The sequence below is a fragment of the Aotus nancymaae genome, unplaced genomic scaffold (genome assembly GCF_030222135.1).
Source record: "Aotus nancymaae isolate 86718 unplaced genomic scaffold, 86718_ANA_hifiasm-v0.15.2.pri h1tg000007l, whole genome shotgun sequence".
Taxonomy (NCBI): Eukaryota; Metazoa; Chordata; class Mammalia; order Primates; family Aotidae; genus Aotus; species Aotus nancymaae.
In genome coordinates this window covers 13,904,095-13,923,023 of record NW_026988418.1, presented here as the reverse complement: position 1 = coordinate 13,923,023, position 18,929 = coordinate 13,904,095, and the positions used below count along the sequence as shown (strand labels likewise).

Here is an 18,929-nt window from a genome sequence, read left to right as displayed (position 1 = left end):
TCTTGAATTCCTGACCTCAGGTGATCCACTCACATCTGCCTCCCAAAGTGCTGGGATTACAGGTGTAAGCCACTGTGCCCTGCCAAAATACCATTTTTATATAAAGTAATTATATTTTCTAAAAACTCGGTAAGTAAAGTGACATTGTTTTTATACCTTTACAAATCTCTTTAATGTCTGTCTTAATTGAAGACAACTGGATTTTCGTGTCTTCCTTCTTCAACCTATTGTAATGAATTTTTTTGGTTGAAGATACGAAGAAAATCTGACCTCATACAGATCTGTAATTGGAAAAGGGAGGAATATTTTAATAGTCTTTTCAAATGATTATAGATATTCTTCTTTGATACTAAACTAGAACTCAAGAAGTGGTAGTTTCCTAAAGGTTAGTTTCATTTTTTTTTAATTTTAATTATTTTATGTGTATATGTGGCAACACACTTTCTCAGGTTGAACTAAATGTTAATGTAGAATCTGGAGTCATATCAGTATACCTTTTGTATTAATACTTTGTCATAGTAAGATACACTGGTCTTCCTCACACTATGAATTAAACCTTTATCCATGCATTTTCTAACATTATGCACTCACTGTTCATTTGGAGAATATTGGTCTTGTGAGCTATACAGATTTTCTAAATGTTGACACATTTCATTATATGATATCAAAAATCATGTCTATTATGTTAATATCACCACTGAACTCATCACAAAGGCTTTAAGCATTGAGAAGCTGTCAAGCTCATGATGGCTGATAGTTTTTAAAACCCTTAATTTTTACTTGAAAACTCAAATTTTGTCATTGGCAATTAATACTGTCAGACCTGTTTCTTGAAGTAGTAGTCTTACTTCATTCATTTCGGAGAAAATGTTCAGCAATTAGGGATGCTCAATTATAGTTGAGTGCCATAATCTGGAAATCTGAAACTTTTTGAGCAGCAACATGACATTAAAAGGAAATGCTTATTGGATCATTTCAGATTTAAAATGATTTTTAGATTCGGAATGCTCAACTGTTTAGGTAAATATGATGCAAATATTCCAAAATCGAAAACAGTTTTAAGTCTGAAACACCTCTGGTCCCAAGTGTTTTGAATAAGGGATACTTATCCAAATAGCAAATCCAAATAACCACAGTTTGTCTGCCCATCATTTGTTTAAGTGGTAATGGTGTTTCATGAAAAAAGTAGCTGGTTCAGCATGTAACTCAAACACAAGTGCTTTTTCTTCATCCATTATACTTCGGTATGCTGCACAAGTGCTTTATACGTACTTCCCATTTGTCACATAGAATATTAAAAGACATATATTGAGAGTCAAATTTAATTAAAAGTGATAATTTTTTTACTGATTTAACAGGGACGTTCTTAAATGAAACTGCTGTTTTTACAGTGAGTACCTACCTTTTGTGCTGAAGTACCAGCAGATTTGCCCACCATTGCTTTTTTAACATCAGTATAAAATACAGTGTGGCCAGGCATGTTGGCTCACATCTGTAATCCCAGTACTTTGGGAGGCCGAGGCAGACAGATCACCTGAGATCAAGAGTTCAAGACCAGCCTGGCCAACATGGTAAAACCCCGTCTCCACAAAAATACAAAAATTAACTGGGCATGGTAGCATACACCTGTAATCCCAGCTGCTTTAGAGGCTGAAGCAGGAGAATTGCCTGAACCTGGGAGGTGGAGGTTGTAATGAGCTGAGATGGCACCACCACACTCCAGACTGGGTGACAGAGCGAGACTCTGTCTCAGATAGATAAATAGATAGATTAGATAGATAGATAGATAGATTTTTAAAAAACCACACTGAAAAAGTCTAATGCCATTTAAGTATTATTTTGAAATAATTTTGACCTTATGGAACTCCTGAAAGAATCTCAAGAACCCTGTGCCTATAGTACATAGTTTAAGAATCACATAGTATGTTCTTAACACTAAATACTGACTGTAAGAAGAAAAGAGTGATAGAATATCACTGTATAGCAAGCGTATTCTCATTTAAGCCATCCTCACAGAAGGCCTGTCAGGAAAGGTCATGTTAGTTTTATAGAACAGAAAACTTAGCGATTATTTTTATTTTTTATATGTTTTGAGACAGAGTCTTACTCTATCACCTAGGCTAGAATACAGTGGCGTGATCTCAGCTCTCTGCAGCCTTGACCTCCTGGGCTCAAGCAATCCTCCCATCTCAGCCTCTGTAGTAGCTGGGACTATGGTTGTATGCTACCATGGCCAGCTAATTGTTTTTTCCCTTTTTGGAGACATGGTCTCACTGTCACTCAGGCTGGAGTACAGTGGCATGATCACAACTCACTGCAGCCTTGACCACCTGGGCTCAAATGATCCCCTGCCTTAGCGGCCCAAGTAGCAGGGACTACAGGTGTGCACCACCATACCCAGCCAATCTTTTGCTTATGTTTTTAGAGACAAGGTCTCACTATGATGCCCAGGCTGGTCTTGAACTCCTGAGCTCAAGACATCCTCCTGCCTCAGCTTTGCAAAGTGCTGGAATTACAGGCATGAGCCACCACACCCAGCCAGGAAACCTAGCTTTAAGATGTAAAATATTGATTCGAGTGAATAGTAGAAGTGAATTTGAATTCAGGACACTCTGACTTTATAAGTCCATTCCATACTTAGCTGTCTTCCGTTATTAAATAGAAAAAAGTTCCTTTAGCAATCAACAATAATTTGTTAAGTGCCTGCCTCTTCTGTGAATTACTTTTTAACAGAGCAAATTTACTTAATTTTGGTCATTTTTCTTCATATCTTGTCAAAAAAATGATTTACCATCCTTATATTTCAATCATTGACAGCTGACAGGAACAATTAAATTCTTGCCTACTATAGCTACTTTTTCCTTAAAATGTGGGCTTAAAAATATAAATACTGTAAAACAATTATTATTTTTGTAAAAAAGGGTTTTCTTTGGATAATTTAAATGCATAAACTTTTTGTGTTGATGTAGTATAACTGTCAATTTATTTAATTGGATACACATACCTAAAATAAAGTTAATATTATAAGCATCATCATCACCACTAGGGTCACTTTTTTTTTTTTCTTTTTGGTTGGCATTGTAAAGACAAAATAATTGAATTGAATAAGATAACTACTGTTGGGTTAATTAAGGAACAGGGTAACTTAGAAAGACCCTAGAATACAAGGTAACAGTGGTTCCACTAAAGTCATGTTTTCTAGAGTCCATCCTTCTCACTGGACGTTTTATCTCAAGCCACAGATATTTACAGAATAGTAAAAAGTAATGTTTGTTGAGCCACTACTGTGTGCTAGGCATTTTCTCATTGTTTTACCCATAAACTCAACCTTATTATCCCTATGCTATGGAGAAAGTACTAATACTATCTATATTTAGGTGTTATTAGGACAGTTGTAATTTTTTCATTTGTTTATTTTTTGTTTTGTTTTGGTTTCATTTGTCCTATATATATATATATATTCATTATCTTCCCAAGACATTTTTCAAAGTATCTTTTAAAGGCTTGTTTACAAGGGCTTTTAATACTTGGAATTGTGAGATTATACCTCTAGGAATAATCATGTCTTATCATTGTCTTCTTTATTAACCAGTTTTGACAAGCAAACTGTGAGAACCTGAAGCATCATTGACTTAGGTTATTTAAGGCTAATCTGTCCAAACAGTACATTGAAAATGAAGTATTTGAGGAAGCACCCTGTAACAGGAGAACTTTTGTAACTAGTCAAATATAAGGCATCTTTCTCTTTTCTGAGAGATTACTTTGGGTAAGAGATTACTTTAGGGTAAAACCTAAACTTATGCTTTTGTATATTCTTGGCATATGTATCTTAATGGAAATTTTAAATTCTGTATCTCACCTACAATTTTATTTTTCTATCCTTACTGCCCTGGGAGTTAGGAAGCAGGTGTTACTTTACTAATCAGAAAAGTAGCAGATACACATTGGGGCAGTGGGGGTTTGAGGGTGAGTATGTATGATATGCCTTAGTTTGGGTTTATTGCAGTTTCCTAGAGCCTCAGTCTATTATCTAATGAAAGTTAGCCTTGGCTACCGAAACATCCCATGTGTGGAAGAATTTCAAATTTTCAAAGCCCTCCTGGTAATGTAATACCCAGGCAACTAGAATAAGCTTTCTAATCTAGCTTCAGCAATAATAGAAAATTTCTAAAAAGTAAAATCCTTTTGTGAAACATGGCCGTGTTTTGTTTACAAATGATGGATTCTACTTTTTGCAGATGTGTCTTGCTGAATCAGGGCTCTCTTATCCCTGCCATCGACTTACAGTGGGAAGAAGATCTTCACCTGCACAGATCCGGGAACAGTCGGAAGAAGTAAGCCTGTTTGCTAGCTTTTCATTGAACAGAAAGCTTATCCCCCACCTACCTGTCCACTTCCCTTTCTTTTTTATCTGCCAGAGCAATGAATAGATAAAGTTAATGTAGCATGAATTAAATCTCAGTAAATTTTTGAAGACAGAAACTGTCCATGCAAAGTTATTATTAATGTACTGCTTATTGCTTTGTTAGTTTCATGTTTCAACAGACAGAATTCAGGTGGATTGGTTGAAATAATTTTTACTTAGAACTATTGGGCTAACAACACTGTAGGCTGGGCACAGTGGCTCACACCTGTAATCCTAGCACTTTGGGAGGCCGAGATGGGCAGATCACTTGAGGCCAGGAATTCGAGACCAACCAGCCTAGCCAACATGACGAAACCTCGTATCTACTAAAAATACAAAAAAATGAGCCAGGCGTGGTGATGCATACCCATAATCCCAACTACTCTGGAAGCTAAGGCACAAGAATTGCTCCAACCCAGGTGGTGGAGGTTGCAGTGAGCTGAGATCGCACCACTGTACTCCAGCCTGGGTGATAGAGTGAGACCCTGTCTCCAAAAATAAAAATTAAAAAAAAGTGAGCCACCGCACCCAGCCTTAAATTAGGTAGAGCACAATTCAAGTATTTAAAAGCTTAAATTTGTCCAATAAAACCTTTTTCTATTTACATTCTATGCAAAATGTGGTTGCTCATTTTTATTTAAACTGCCTGTATATTTTGGACACCCATTATGGAAGCTATCACAGGACATCTCCAGCCATCCTTTGAATATGTATTTATCTCACTTAAAAATGTGAAAGAAAAATGGAGCTACATAATTGAAGCTGTAGTCTCTAATCATCCTGTGAAAATTATAATTTGCCACTCTGGTTTTTAACATTTTTTAGAAAACCGCTGAGAAGAAAGCTTTCTCCCCTGCTAATAATATGACTGTTTTATATTATACTATACTGTACTTGGTCTCCAGAAATCCACTAACATTAAAAGGTGGCCAGCTAGCCCCAACTAAATTTCTGTTTTGTTTTGTTTTTTTATTTTTGAGATGGAGTCTCACTCTGTTGCCAGGGCTGGAGTGCAGTGGCGTTATCTCGGCTTACTACAACCTCTGCCTCCCAGGTTCAAGCACTTCTCCTGCCCCAGCCTCCTGAGTAATTGGGATTACAGGCACTTGCCACTATGCCCAGCTAATTTTTTGTATTTTTAGTAGAGACGGGGTTTCACCATGTTGGCCAGGCTGGTCTTGAACTCCTGACCTCATGATTCACCTGCCTCAGCCTCCCAAAGTACTGGGGTTACAGACATGAGCTACTGTGCCCAGCCTACCAACTAAAATTCTTAATTATTCTATGTCCTCTCTGAGAGGTGACAGGGATAGTATTGCACACAAGGTTTCACTTCAGTTATTTTCTTCTCTCACCCTCACCATTATATGTGTTATTTGGGTGGTCCAAACAGCAGAGAGAAGTCAGTTCCATAATGTGAGGCTAGCACATTATTTAGGTTATTTTGAGAAAATGGTGGGATTGGGAGGCTTTGCCAAACTAAAACAGTCACAACCTCAGTAATATGTTATTATTACTGAGTAATAATATCTTATTATTATTAGATATAATAATATCTTATTATAACCAGTCTCATTGTTGAGCAGCCTTTTCTGTTGTCTTCCTTATATTAAGCTGAAATACGTGTAATTGTACCATTCACCCAGTGATTCTGCTGCTTTCTTCTGGTTCTACTCTTCTACATGACTTTGCGTGTTTTAAGACAATCTTGTTTTTATTTTTGTTTTTTGAGAGAGTCTTGCTCTGCTACCCAGGCTAAAGTGCAGTGGCATGATCTTAGCTCACTGCAGCCTCCTCCCCATGGGTTCAAGCAATTCTTGTGCCTGAACCTCCCAAGTAGCTGAGACTACAGGCATGTGCCACCAGGCCTGGCTAATTTTTTTATTTTGAGTAGAGATGGGGTTTTGCCATGTTGGCCAGACTGGTTTTAAGCTCCTGACTTCAAGTAATCTGCCTTCCTTGGCCTCCCAAAGTGCTGGGTTTACAGGTGTGAGCCACTGCGCCCAGCCAACAATCATCATTTGGCTATTGACTTTCTTAAACTTTGAGTTAGGAGGGAAATATTTGAGACCAGCAGTTAAATTCAAGTTTTAGATTTTATGGATTGTAGTTATGTGTCCTTTAGCTGGGAGAATTTTGATTCTTACACCATTTCTTTGGCCTTACAAATACAGTTTCTTTATGATCATTTAATATTTTTTCTTCTCATCCTCCCCTTGTTCCTGAGCCCCCATTTAAAGATTTTTTCCATATTTCTGGATACCTAGCTAGGTAAAAATTTATCCTGAGTTGCTTGGGTGAGACAGTGTGAGGGCCTTGTTGACTCTGGCTCCTTGGGAATTGTTCAGTTCTCAGTTGACAGTGAAGAAGGAGAGGCAATCCAAAAATGTAAACAAAAACAAAATGTTTCTAATGTAATGTTAAAAGCATTAGTTTATAAGTATGGCTAAAGAAAGATTTATTGAATGCTCACTATGTGCTAGTCAGATGAATATAAATTATAATTTTATATTACATGATGAATGAGAAAATTGAGGCAAGCATGAGATGCTAAGGGACCATAGATATGGGGGAAGGTTGTAACTTTCAAGAATGCTTACAGGCAAGAGCCATGTTTGCCTTTCTCCCCTCTGTAGCCCTAACACCTAGCATAGTGCCTGGCATGTAACAGATACATAGTAGTTATTTGTAAATGAATATTTTTAAAAAATAAAATAAAAGAAAAAAGACTAGAGGAGTTAACATCCAAATTGAATTATAAAGAATGAGTCACAGCCAAATAAAGAATCAAAGGAATCATATTCCATTCAGAGGAATAAGCATGATTTGATGTAGCAAATGAGAAGAGATAAGTGTAGGTTGCTATTAGTGCAGAAGAAAGTTGGGGGGAAAGGAACATAAGAGATGAGATGAAAGTAAATAAGTCTTATATAACACATTGAGAACTTGAACTGTAGAGAGCAGTAAAAGACTTTTTTTTGAGATGAAGTCTTGCCCTGATACCCAGGCTGGAGTGCAGTGGTGCGATCTTGGCTCACTGCAGCCTCCACCTCTCCAGTACAAGCGATTCTTGTTCCTCAGCCTCCCGAGTAGCTGGGAATATAGGTGCCCACCACCACGCTCGGTGAAATTTTTGTATTTTTAGTACAGACGGGGTTTTGCCATGTTGGCCAGGATGGTAACTCCTGACCTCAAGTGATCCACCCACCTTGGCCTTCCAAAATGCTGGGATTGCAGGAATGAGCTACTGTGCCTGGCCAGCAGTAAAAGACTTTTAAGTGGGGAGTGATATCTCCTCACAAATACACATTTTAGTTAAGAGCATTCTGCTGTGCACAGGTTAGATTTAAGGGAAGCAAGACTGAAGACAGAGAAATCAGGTATGAGTCTGTTGTACTACTGCAAGCAAGAGATAATGGGATCCTTAATGTAATGTAGCACATTAACAGAATGAAGGGAAAAAAAAACACGTCATCATCTCAATTGATGCAGTAAAAGCATTTGACAACATTCAACACCCTTTCATGGTAAAACTAGAAATAGAAGAAAACTACTTCAACATAATAAAATACATATATGAAAAACTCACAGCAAAGATCATACTCAAGGGCGAAAGACAGAAAACTTTTTCTCTAAAATCAGAAACAAGATAAGAATGCCCCCTTTCATCACTTCTATTTGACATAGTACTGGAAGTTCTTGCCAGGGCAAAAAGAAGAAATAAAAGGAAGATTTAAAATAATCTCTGTTCACAGATGATATGATTTTATATGTAGAAAACTCCAAAGATTACATTTTTAAAAAACTATTGAAACTAAAAATTCAGCAAAATCACAGGATACAAAGTCAACACAAAACTCACTTGCATTTCTATAAACCAGTAGTCAACAAACTGAACAGAAAATTAGAAAAACAATTCCAATGACAACAGCATCAAACAGAATGATGCTTTGGGATTAACTAACAAAAGAAGTGGAAGACTTGTACTATGAAAGCTACCAAACATTGCTGAAAAATTAAAGAAGATACAAGTAAGTGGAAACACAGTTCATGTACATGGGTTGGAAGGCTTAATATTGTTCAGATGTCCATAGTGCCCAAAGCTGTTTACAGAAATCCCTATCAAAATTCTAATGGTATTTTTTTGCAGAAATAGAAAAACTTATCCTAAAATTTATAAGGAATTTCATGGGACCTTGAATAGCCAAAACAATCCTGAAAAAGAACAAAGCCAGAGGACTCACTCTTCCTGATTTCAATATTTAGTAAAAAGATATAGTAATCTAGACAGTGCAGTGCTAGCATAAAGACTGACATATAGACCAATGGAATATAATAGCCCCAAAATAAACCCCAGCATACCAGCATATTATGATAAAATGATTTTTGACAAGGGCACTAATCCCATTCAATGGAGAAAGGATAGTTTTTTTAACAGATGGTACTGGGAAAACTGGATAGCCACATGCAAAAGAATTATTTGGATCCTTACCTAATAGTATCCTATTAGGATAAACTCAAAATATATTAGAGACCTAATTGTAAGATCTAAAACAATACAACTGTTAAAAGAAAACATAGGGAAGAAGTTTTATTACATTGGATTTGGCAGTGGTTTCTTGGTTATGACACTAATGGTACAGGTAACAAAAGAAAAAATAGAGAAATTAGACTTCGTGAAAATTAAAAACTTTTGTGCATCAAAAAACACTAGCGGTGGAGTTAAAAAGGCAACCCACAGAATGGGAGAAAATATTTGCAATTTATACATCTGATATGGGATCAATGTCTATAAAATATAGAGAACTCCTAAAACTAAGTAATGTAACAACCCAGTTAGAAAATGGGCAAAGACCCAGAGCTGCAAGACTGCTACTGCTATAGTTGTTCTGGACTGGGAACCCAGCCCAGCAGCCTTTGCAGTCTCTGGGTGTGTAAACTACCACTTTTCTCCCTCTTCTCTACCTGGAGTCACCTGAGCTGTTCCTGCTTGGGTCTAGAGTCCCTCCTCAACAGACTTTATATTTTTCAGATGCCTAAGCACCTGAAATCCCTTCTCCCCAGAGCCACCCCAGCTGCTGCCTCCATGGGTTCTTTGACACAGGGACACAGCACATCTACTGCATGTGTTCCTGAAAACAGCTCTGTGACCACTCATCACAGTTTTCAAACCCACCACTACATGTACCTGAGGCTTACCCCTGCAGCTAGGCTACTGCATGCTGCCAGCCCTGGCTCCTACAGTTTTATGTGCATAAGCAGCTGATCCTGCCCCTTGGCTCCTGCCCCTACCACTGTGCTTGCAATTACAGATGGCCCTGCAGCTGCCCACATACACAGAGTCTTAATTCCTGTCACCTAACCCTAGCTGGTTCCTGCAGTTGAGCATAAGCAAGCTTCCAGCCTCCGCCATCCCACATGTGCTTTTACAGTCTTCCCCATCTCCTGTTTCTGTCTCCAGCACTTACCCCAGTGCTTGAGCCTACATTTGGATCTTCTGCCAGAGGCATGTCTGCAGCCAGCCTCTACACCAGAGGATGTGCATTCCGCTGGCTCTGGCCTTTGTTGTTTCTAGCCATGGCCCTTTGTTGCTGGACACAGAGGCACAGCAGAGGACTCCAGTAGCCCTTGTAGCCTCTGCAGACCTCCCACAGCTCTTGCCATCAAGGATCACAAAGGTGTCAATGTCACAGACTCTGACTGAACTCACAAGATTCAGTGCCCCCCTAGATCTCAAGTAACCACACACACCACACTTGGTACCTTGTGCCCTTAGACCCAGTGCCACAGCATGCCCCAGGATGCCTCTGTTTCTCCCTATCCTCTCTCCACACCCACCGGTGAAGGTCTCTCTTTACTGATGGCAGCCCATAAAGTTTGGAAGAGGTAACTTTTTCATCAAATGCACAGACACCTTTGCAAGTATACAAGGATCATAAAGAATTTGGGAAATGTGATACTACCAAAGGAACACAATAAACTCTAGTAACTGACCCCAAAGAATTAGAGATACAGGAATTGCCTAACAAATAGTTTAAAATAAATTTATGCTCAGCCTGGGCAAATAGTGAGACCTGGTGTCTACAAAAAATATAAAAATTAGCTGGATATAGTGGCACACTCTACAACTTCCACCTCCCAGGTTCAAGTGATTCTCCTGCCTCAGCCTTCCAAGTCGCTAGGATTACGGGCATCTGCCATGCCCCACTAATTTTTGTATTTTTAGTAGAAATGGGGTTTCACCATGTTGGCCAGGCTGGTCTCAAACTCCTGACCTTAAGTGATCTGCCCACCTTGGCCTCCCAAAGTGCTGGGGTTACAGATGTGAGCCATCGCACCAAACTGACATACCTAGTTTTTAACATAGTGCCTTGACATAATAGGTAGTTGCTGAATGTTGCTGAAAGGAACATCTCCAATTATAAGCTTGCTTTAATGCTAGTTATGAGTTCTAAATTTTTGCCTTAAACAGTTTAATTATCATCTCCTCCGGGAACTTTTTTCCTGATTCCTGTCCCCCATGATTTAGGTGCTCTCTTCTGAATTTACATGTCATAGCACTAATCACTCTGTTTATAATATATGATGCTCCTTGAGAGAGGATGGACTGTATCTTTCACACAGGCCTGAACAGTGTGGCGCTTGCCAGGGATTTGTAAATGTTTGTTAAATGTTAAAGGTAATAAATGAATGCACTAAACAGCCCAAAATAGAATCACTAATTTTTTTAGCTGTTTGTTTGTTTGTTTTGAGACAAAATTTCGCTCTTGTTGCCCAGGCTGGAGTGCAGTGGTGCAATCTTGTCTTACCGCAACCTCTACCTTCCAGTTCAAGCTTTTCTTCTGCCTCAGTCTCCCAAATAACTGGGATTACAGGCATGCACCACCACACCTGGCTAATTTTGTATTTTTAGTAGAAACAGGGTTTTACCATGTTGATCAGGCTGGTCTCAAACTCCCAACCTCAGGTGATCTGCCCGCCTTGGCCTCCCAAAGTTCTGGGATTATAGGCATGAGCCACCGTGCCAGGCAGCTGTTTTTAAAATTATGAATAAATATGTTTTCTGAATTTAAAGAATTTTAGGACAGCCATGACAGATACCAAGAGATTATCTATTCTCATCAGCAAACACTAATGAAAAAAAGATTGTTTATCTTATTTTTTAGAAAAAGCTTTTTCTAACCTGTTAGATGTCTGATAAGAAAATATGAGGAGACTAGGAGTTCCTTATACATAATTAAGTAGCTCATTCTTGCAGATATTTCAATAATTCATATTTGAAATATACTTTTTTTCAACAAAATTGGCTTTTTAGGTACTTCCCTTTGAAGATGTTGTGGTTATAGGATTTTGTTTTAAGGGATTTTAAGAGGTTTTGGGTCTATACTTTGTGAAAGGAAAATAAATAATGGAGACACATGGAGAATATTAAAATCACTATCTTAGTATGAAGTAAGGTCCTGTTGTTATAGAAGGAGCTAATTTATTGAACTGGATTTGGAGGATAGATGTGGGACGGCAAGGTAAAAGGAGTAAGAATAGAAAGAAGTACATCTAGAACATTTGCTTGTTTCTCCCATGTCTCCTACCCGTTGTTCTTAACCTGATTCTTCTCAAAGGAAGGGGTGAGTACTAGGCAAGATTAAGCAAAGACTGAAATGATAGCTTACCTGATACAGGATGTGAGATTTGTCGTACTGGTCCTTTGTTTCTTTTCACTTGCCTGTGAACCTGGCTAAGCACTGTAAAGGAACATGTAGTGACCTTGTAAATGTTGAGCCTTTACCTGTTTAAGACTAAGCCTCAAATTTAAAGGGGACTTCATGCTTCAGATATTTGTCTACCCGAAACACAGAGGGAACTCAAGCACTGTTGTCCTAGTAAATGTGTTGTTCTATGGAGGAGGCTCCTTCACTGCTCTAAAGTGAGAAGGGATTGTGAGTTTTTAAGCTGTTAACTAGCTTAAACCAGGAGGACATCTTAGATCTACGAACAAAATTAAGGGGGGAGAACCAATGTTTCTGTGACAACTAGTGTTAGAATTAAGATAGCAGGCAAATGATTAAGGGAATGATCATTTATTCAGCCAACAAGTGTATCTTCATTATCTTGTCTATTCAAAGCATTAGAAAGATTGTCTTAAAGATGAGAGGGAAAATATTATTATTATGATTCTCTGCATTAATGCTTGAGTATGCCTGAGGAGGAAATGCTGAGCACACTAAGAGAAATAATGAGAAATATCTTGACTTCCTCATTTGGAAGTTTTAGAATCACTTCCTCATTTGGAACTTTTATCTCCAAAGGGTCCTGAGATCCTTTGGAGATACTCCAGGTATCAACAGATATAAGGAAGAAAAGGCCAACTCCAAGAGCATTAAGCTCCCCATTGACCTATCCCCGAATCAACCAGAGTAGTCCTACTTTTATGTATTGTAATTTTTTGTAATATTTTGTTTGGGCCTAGGGGAGGGAGGTAACCCTGTGAAAAAAAGTTAGAAAACCACCAATGACAGATTTTCAAGATCCTTCCAGCTTTAAAATCTATGATTCGACAACTGTCTGACCTCTGACATTCCCTCTAGCTAAATTTTTATGAGTCTTTTTGTTTGTTTCTTTGTTTTTTTGAGGCAAGGTCTCACTCTGTCACTCAGGCTAGAGTGCAGTGGCACAAACAAGGCTCACTGCAGCCTTGACCTCCTGGGCTTAAGCAATTCTTCTACCTCAGCTCCCAAGTATCTAGGACCATAGGCATACACCATCATGCCAGGCTTTTTGTTTTGTTTTCCCAGACGGAGTTTCTTGTTCTAGCTGGAGCGCAATGGCATGTTCTCAAATCATTGCAACCTTCACCTCTAGGTTCAAGTGATTTTCCTGCCTCAGCCTCCCAAGTGGCTGGGATTACAGGCGCCTGCCACCATGCCTGGCTAATTTTTTTTTTTTTTTTGTATTTTTAGTAGAAGCAGGGTTTCACCATCTTGGCCAGGCTGGTCTCGAACTCCTGACCTCAGGCGATCCATCCGCCTCGGTCTCCCAAAGTGCTGGGATTACAGGTGTGAGCCACCATGCCCGATCTTTTTTTTTTTTTTTTTGTAGAGATGAGGTCTGGCCATGTTGCCCAGGCTAATCTTATGAGTCTCAGATTTTGTTTCTATTAATGCTTTTCTGGCAAAATATTTACCTATATGTTAGGTTTTTCTGCATAGAAAATAATTTAAGTACATAGTGCCACATTTTAAAAGATAGAAATTTTATTTACTAAATATTATTTACAGACTTTATTTATTGAACATAGTACAGACAAACATGTAGTAGATACCTTGCTTGGACCCTCTTCTTACTTAAGGCATGAATATTCAGCAGTACTTACAACCCAGTCCAAAAGTTTTAAATCTCAGTATTTCAGAATCACATTCTAGCCTAGAAAATAACAGCCTAGTTCTTTGAAGCTGATGTTTTTAATACCTTTTCAACTGATGTTGCTGAAAACAAACTAAATAGAGCATATTTATAATGCTCAGCAGGTAGTAATTCTCAATAAATTTTTACTGAATTAAAACATTCAATTCATATGTAAAACATTATTATTACATCTCATCTTCAGTTTACAAAGAGCTTTCATACATAGTATATTTCATGTTTTAATCCATAACAATATAAGGATAGTGTACCATATTTCACTAAGAGAAACCTGAGAACCACTGCAGTGAGGGAGTAGAAAGTTTAAAAATGCTACCATTGCTACCTGCCAAATATAAATTTTTGTGAACTTTTTGAGATACTCATAGCTTACTTTGTCTCTGACTTCTCCAGTTGTACCCATTTTCTCATTTATTTTGTACTTAATTGTGTACTATACACTGGGGGAAAAACAGACAAAAAATCCCTGTATTTAGTTTGTAAGTAAGCCTTCTTCATTTTCGCTCAGTCTCCAACCTTTGGTCTGTAGTATTACAGCAAGTTTAGAAAGTATGTAAGCCTTAAAAGGAAAAATTAGTAAGCTTTACTCTAGCAAATGACTTTATTTGATAAAAATTTTATAACACTTATGTCCTGTTATTATATAATTTATTCTTAGAATTTGATATGCCAAAATCAACATGAAACTAATCAGGACTTTTCTTAAATAGCAAAGCACCGATGTTCATATGGTTAGTGATAGCGATGGAGATGACTTTGAAGATGCTACAGAATTTGGGGTGGATGATGGAGAAGTATTTGGCATGGCATCATCTGCCTTGAGAAAATCTCCAATGAGTAAGTATTAATAGCTCTTTGGGTCCAGCAATAGAATTATTTCTTCTAGTACACAAACTTATGAAGAACATTAAACTTAAAAATCTCTTACTGACCTCCAGGTTTGGGAAGATAAGATAACAGAGAGTAGGCATTCTTCATTAGAACCACAGCCTTTTGAATTTTGATTTTATTAAGCTGAAAAATTCCCAGTGCATTAGGAAAATTCATTTAAAAATGCAAGGGAGTGTAACTTTTGTTTTATATGTATAATTAATTATGACTCTCTCTTTAAAACTAGAGATTGATTAACAAACCAGGTGTACTTTCTGTGACTGATAATGTTTTCCCACATCTTATTAGAGATGCCAGTTTTAAGATTAGTAATGTTACTTTTCCATTCAATGGTACCCATCTTTGGAAGGAAAACAGTAAACTAAATGTGCCAGCTCTTTGACTTCCACTTACAAAATGCATACTTTAGAATAACAAGCAATGCTATGTGCAAAATGGCCACTAAAATAATAATGGCCTGTTTGCTTTGTGAAATTAGAGAACTCCTGTGGGCATAAATAGATGTGATGTTACATAAAATTGGCTATTTTCTCAATTAATGAGGTCTTTAAAATAATATCAGACCCATTTAATATAATTTAGTCACAAGATGTCTATTTAGAGAAAACAGTGAAATCCTAAATGACAACTGGGTGCATATTTTAAATGCTTAGCAGGATTGTGTCTGTTGGTTTTTCAAAATTTATGAGCTTGGAATATTTTAAGGTTCTTTTTGATTCTGATTTGATGAGATCTAATATATGTTGAGTTAAACTGTCCCCTCAGATACATCACAGAAGCTAAAATTTAATTTTATTTCCTCTTTATTGATTAAATATATTTCTTATCTGTGGGACTAGATGTTATGTGGTTTGTTTTCTGTGTCTATTTGTTTTGTTTTTTTTGTTTTTGTTTTTTCTTTTGTTTGTTTTTTAGTGCCAGAAAACGCAGAAAATGAAGGAGATGCCTTATTACAATTTACAGCAGAGTTTTCTTCAAGGTAGGGTTAGGACATTAACTATATAAAATTGATGCTCTTTTATACTACTGTGATTTTTTTCTTTGGCAATTTTAATTGTAGATTGTTTAAAATTTCTCCTTAAAGTATTCAAAGGATATATTTGTTAATTTATGTAGTCCTAATAGTGAAACACATACTGTTCAATGTGAAATAACTAGTAAACCATTAATGTCAGTTTCAGAGATAGATTCAGTTTATTTCTCTATCTTTATAGACATTCAATAAACGGATCCTAATTTAATATTTTTATTCTATTCCCAAAGAACCAGGATATCGTATACTAATTTTTAGTATATCCTAGGACAGTCACATGGAAAATCCTTTAAAATAATATTAAATTTAAAAATAAACATTTTACATCCAACTGAATTTTTTCTTTTGGAATTGTTTTACATTTCTTCCTTAAGTGTCAAATATAAAATGTTTTGTATGAATTTGAGAGTCTGCTGTGGTGTTCAAATATAAACAGAATTAATGTTTAATCCTCAATTTGGTATAAATGATTTTTTTAGTGATATTTTCTGTTGAAATGTAATATGGAAACTTTTAAAAGAAAGTTTTTTCCCTCTGTATTAGAATTCTGGAATAAATGAACTAAAATGAGAAAATAAGGCTAATGTAACTAGAAAAATCATATGAAAGTGAGTAATCAAGAATTTCTCCTTATAAATGGCATGGTTTCATAGCACTTATTAATTCATTTGCTAGGTGTACTTAAAATTCCAGTATTCTAGTATATCAGTATAGGCCAAAAAGAATTCTGAGAACCAATGAAGTTCGTTTCTAAGCTTTTAAAGAAATGTTTTTATGTTTAGTATGCACTAGACATTAGCCTCAACATTTACTTAAAAGTCATTGATTAGACTGTGAAACTTTGAAGTGAATTTGAAATGTATTTTAATTAATAGAGTTAATTTTTTCTGTAGATATGGTGATTGCCATCCTGTATTTTTTATTGGCTCATTAGAAGCTGCTTTTCAAGAGGCCTTCTATGTGAAAGCCCGAGATGTAAGTACAGTTTGACCTTGTCTGATTAAAAAGTGCATACTACAGGTTTACTACTAGGTCTGAGGCAATGATTAAATGTCTTCTGTTTTTTTTGTTTTTCAAAAAGCATGGAACTCTTCATGAATATGAATTTGTGTGTGATCATTGTGCAGGGGCCATGCTAATCTTCTCTGTATAAGTCCAGTTTTAGTATATGTGCTGCTGAAACAAAATGAAAAGCGTTTTCTGTTTTCATTTTGAGATTGGAGACTTCATTTGTTTTTGGTTCATCTGCTAACCAAGTCTTCACCAGGATGCCCATTTCACAAGGGACATTAATGTGATTGGGGTATTGCTGGCTCTTGCAGAAGGTTTTTTGAAGCATTGAAACAGTGTTTTTCTTAATGGGAAAAAAGGTGGACATGCTTAGAAGGCACCAGGCTACATGTTTGTATTCTTTTCAGTTATGCAACTGACTAGTTCTTGATAGATTTGTTCTTTAGTCTTTTCCCAAAATGATTATTCTGTTTAGTGATATATATCTAACAATTGCAATCTTTTTCCTCTAGAAGTCACTTTGGGCCAAAAAAAAAAAAAAGATTTTAAACATAGAAATGAACTTTGTGATCTTGAAGTCTATAACAAGAAGTCTGTAACAAAAATTTAGAAGATAAATTTTGAGCAGGAAGATTCTAATCACTATTTGTAGGTTGACACAGCAGTCAAGACGTCAGTAATCCGGCTCCTGCCTGTCTATGTAGCTTCAGCTCTTCCCATTCCCTGCCTCACACTTAATACATCTGGCAATAGTGTACCATTTGTATTTCCCCAGAATCTTACTGTTTTTCATGCTTCTCCACTGCTAGAAATGCCTTTCATCCTGCTCTTTACCTGGATGACTCCTCCTCCTCTTCCTCTGAAACTTACCTTTTCTGGCTTCTCCCCTTCTCTCACATTGGTGGCACCTACCCCTTTAGCACTTCCTAGTGAAAAACCCTCTACTTATCTCTTATTGTTACACTTATCATAGTGTTTATAATTATCCATTCTACATATGTCTTCCCAGGAGTTTTGATTTTCTTTTGGCAGGGACTACATTCTTTATGTCCCTATATTTAGTAAAAATTCATTAAGTGTTTAATGAATGAAGGAATAAAGAAAGGGAAGAAGGAAGGAATAGTGTGTATATGGAGTAGAGGGGAAAGCTATTGGAATTAAAGAGGGCAAGGAGTTTTGAGAACAGACTGCAAGGATGCCTCTGAGAGTTCTGTTTTCTAGATTATGTTAAATTCTGATACAAAGAAAAATCATTTAAAAATAAATTTTAAAAATCAAATTCCACAATGATTAATAATCAAATTAGAGCTATAATTGGTAGTCTAATGAATTTAGAGTAAGAAACTATTCTTTACCCTACGAATATCAGAATAGCCCTTTTAAAAGCTGTTGTAAGCAGTTATGTTTCAACTAGTAAATCTATATAAAATGAATGTTTTTAAAGAAATACATGTTTATGATAATATATATTTATGGTGTTCATAAATATAGGTTTATGGAAAGTACTGGGCTGGATGTGATGTCTCACGCCTGTAATCCTAGCACTTTGGGAAGCCACAGCAGGTGGATCACTTGAGCTCAGGAGTTTAGGACCAGCCTGGGCAATGTGGTCAAACCCCATCTCTACAAAACAATTACAAAAATTAGCCAGGCATGGTGGCGCATGCCTCTAACTCCAGCTTCTTGCGGGGCTGAGGTGGGAGGATTGATTGAGCCCAGGAGGTAGAGGTTGCAGTGAGCCAAGATCATGCCACTGCATTCCATCCCGGGTAATAGGTGATATACTGTCTCCTAAAGAAAAAAGAAAATACTGAAAAGCAAAGAGAAAGTATTCTAACACAGATTAACTGTTAAATATATTATGCTCTTTACATATTTATTATATGTTTAGATGAGTATACATACGGAATTTTAGTATAAAATTTAGTCGTGTTATAATCTTGTAATGACAGCTTTTTCACCTTTTAATATTATATGATCACTTTCTTAATTATAACTTCTTTTATATTATTTTAACTTTTTATTATAAAAAATATTTAAATTTTAATAAAGAAAAAGTAGAAAAAATATTACAATAAATAGCCAAATCTCTATACCTACATTTAATAATTATGAAAATTTTGCCATATTTGCATCTTCCATATATAGGCATCTCAAAGTTTTAATGGA

The 18,929-nt window shown here is 36.6% G+C and overlaps 1 protein-coding gene and 1 non-coding gene across 2 annotated transcripts in view; one reads left to right on the top strand and one right to left on the bottom strand.

Moving 5' to 3' along the window:
- FAF1 (Fas associated factor 1) overlaps nucleotides 1–18,929 on the top strand; it is a 535,243-nt gene that overhangs the window by 362,445 nt on the left and 153,869 nt on the right. The window contains exons 9-12 of the mRNA XM_012434603.3: nucleotides 4,239–4,334; nucleotides 14,536–14,662; nucleotides 15,632–15,695; nucleotides 16,643–16,724. Coding sequence (XP_012290026.1) covers nucleotides 4,239–4,334; nucleotides 14,536–14,662; nucleotides 15,632–15,695; nucleotides 16,643–16,724 — 369 coding nt within the window. The remainder of the gene's footprint in view (nucleotides 1–4,238; nucleotides 4,335–14,535; nucleotides 14,663–15,631; nucleotides 15,696–16,642; nucleotides 16,725–18,929) is intronic.
- LOC135273477 (U6 spliceosomal RNA) lies at nucleotides 16,826–16,934 on the bottom strand. Its single transcript, XR_010341273.1, has one exon. It is a non-coding gene; the product is annotated as a U6 spliceosomal RNA (small nuclear RNA).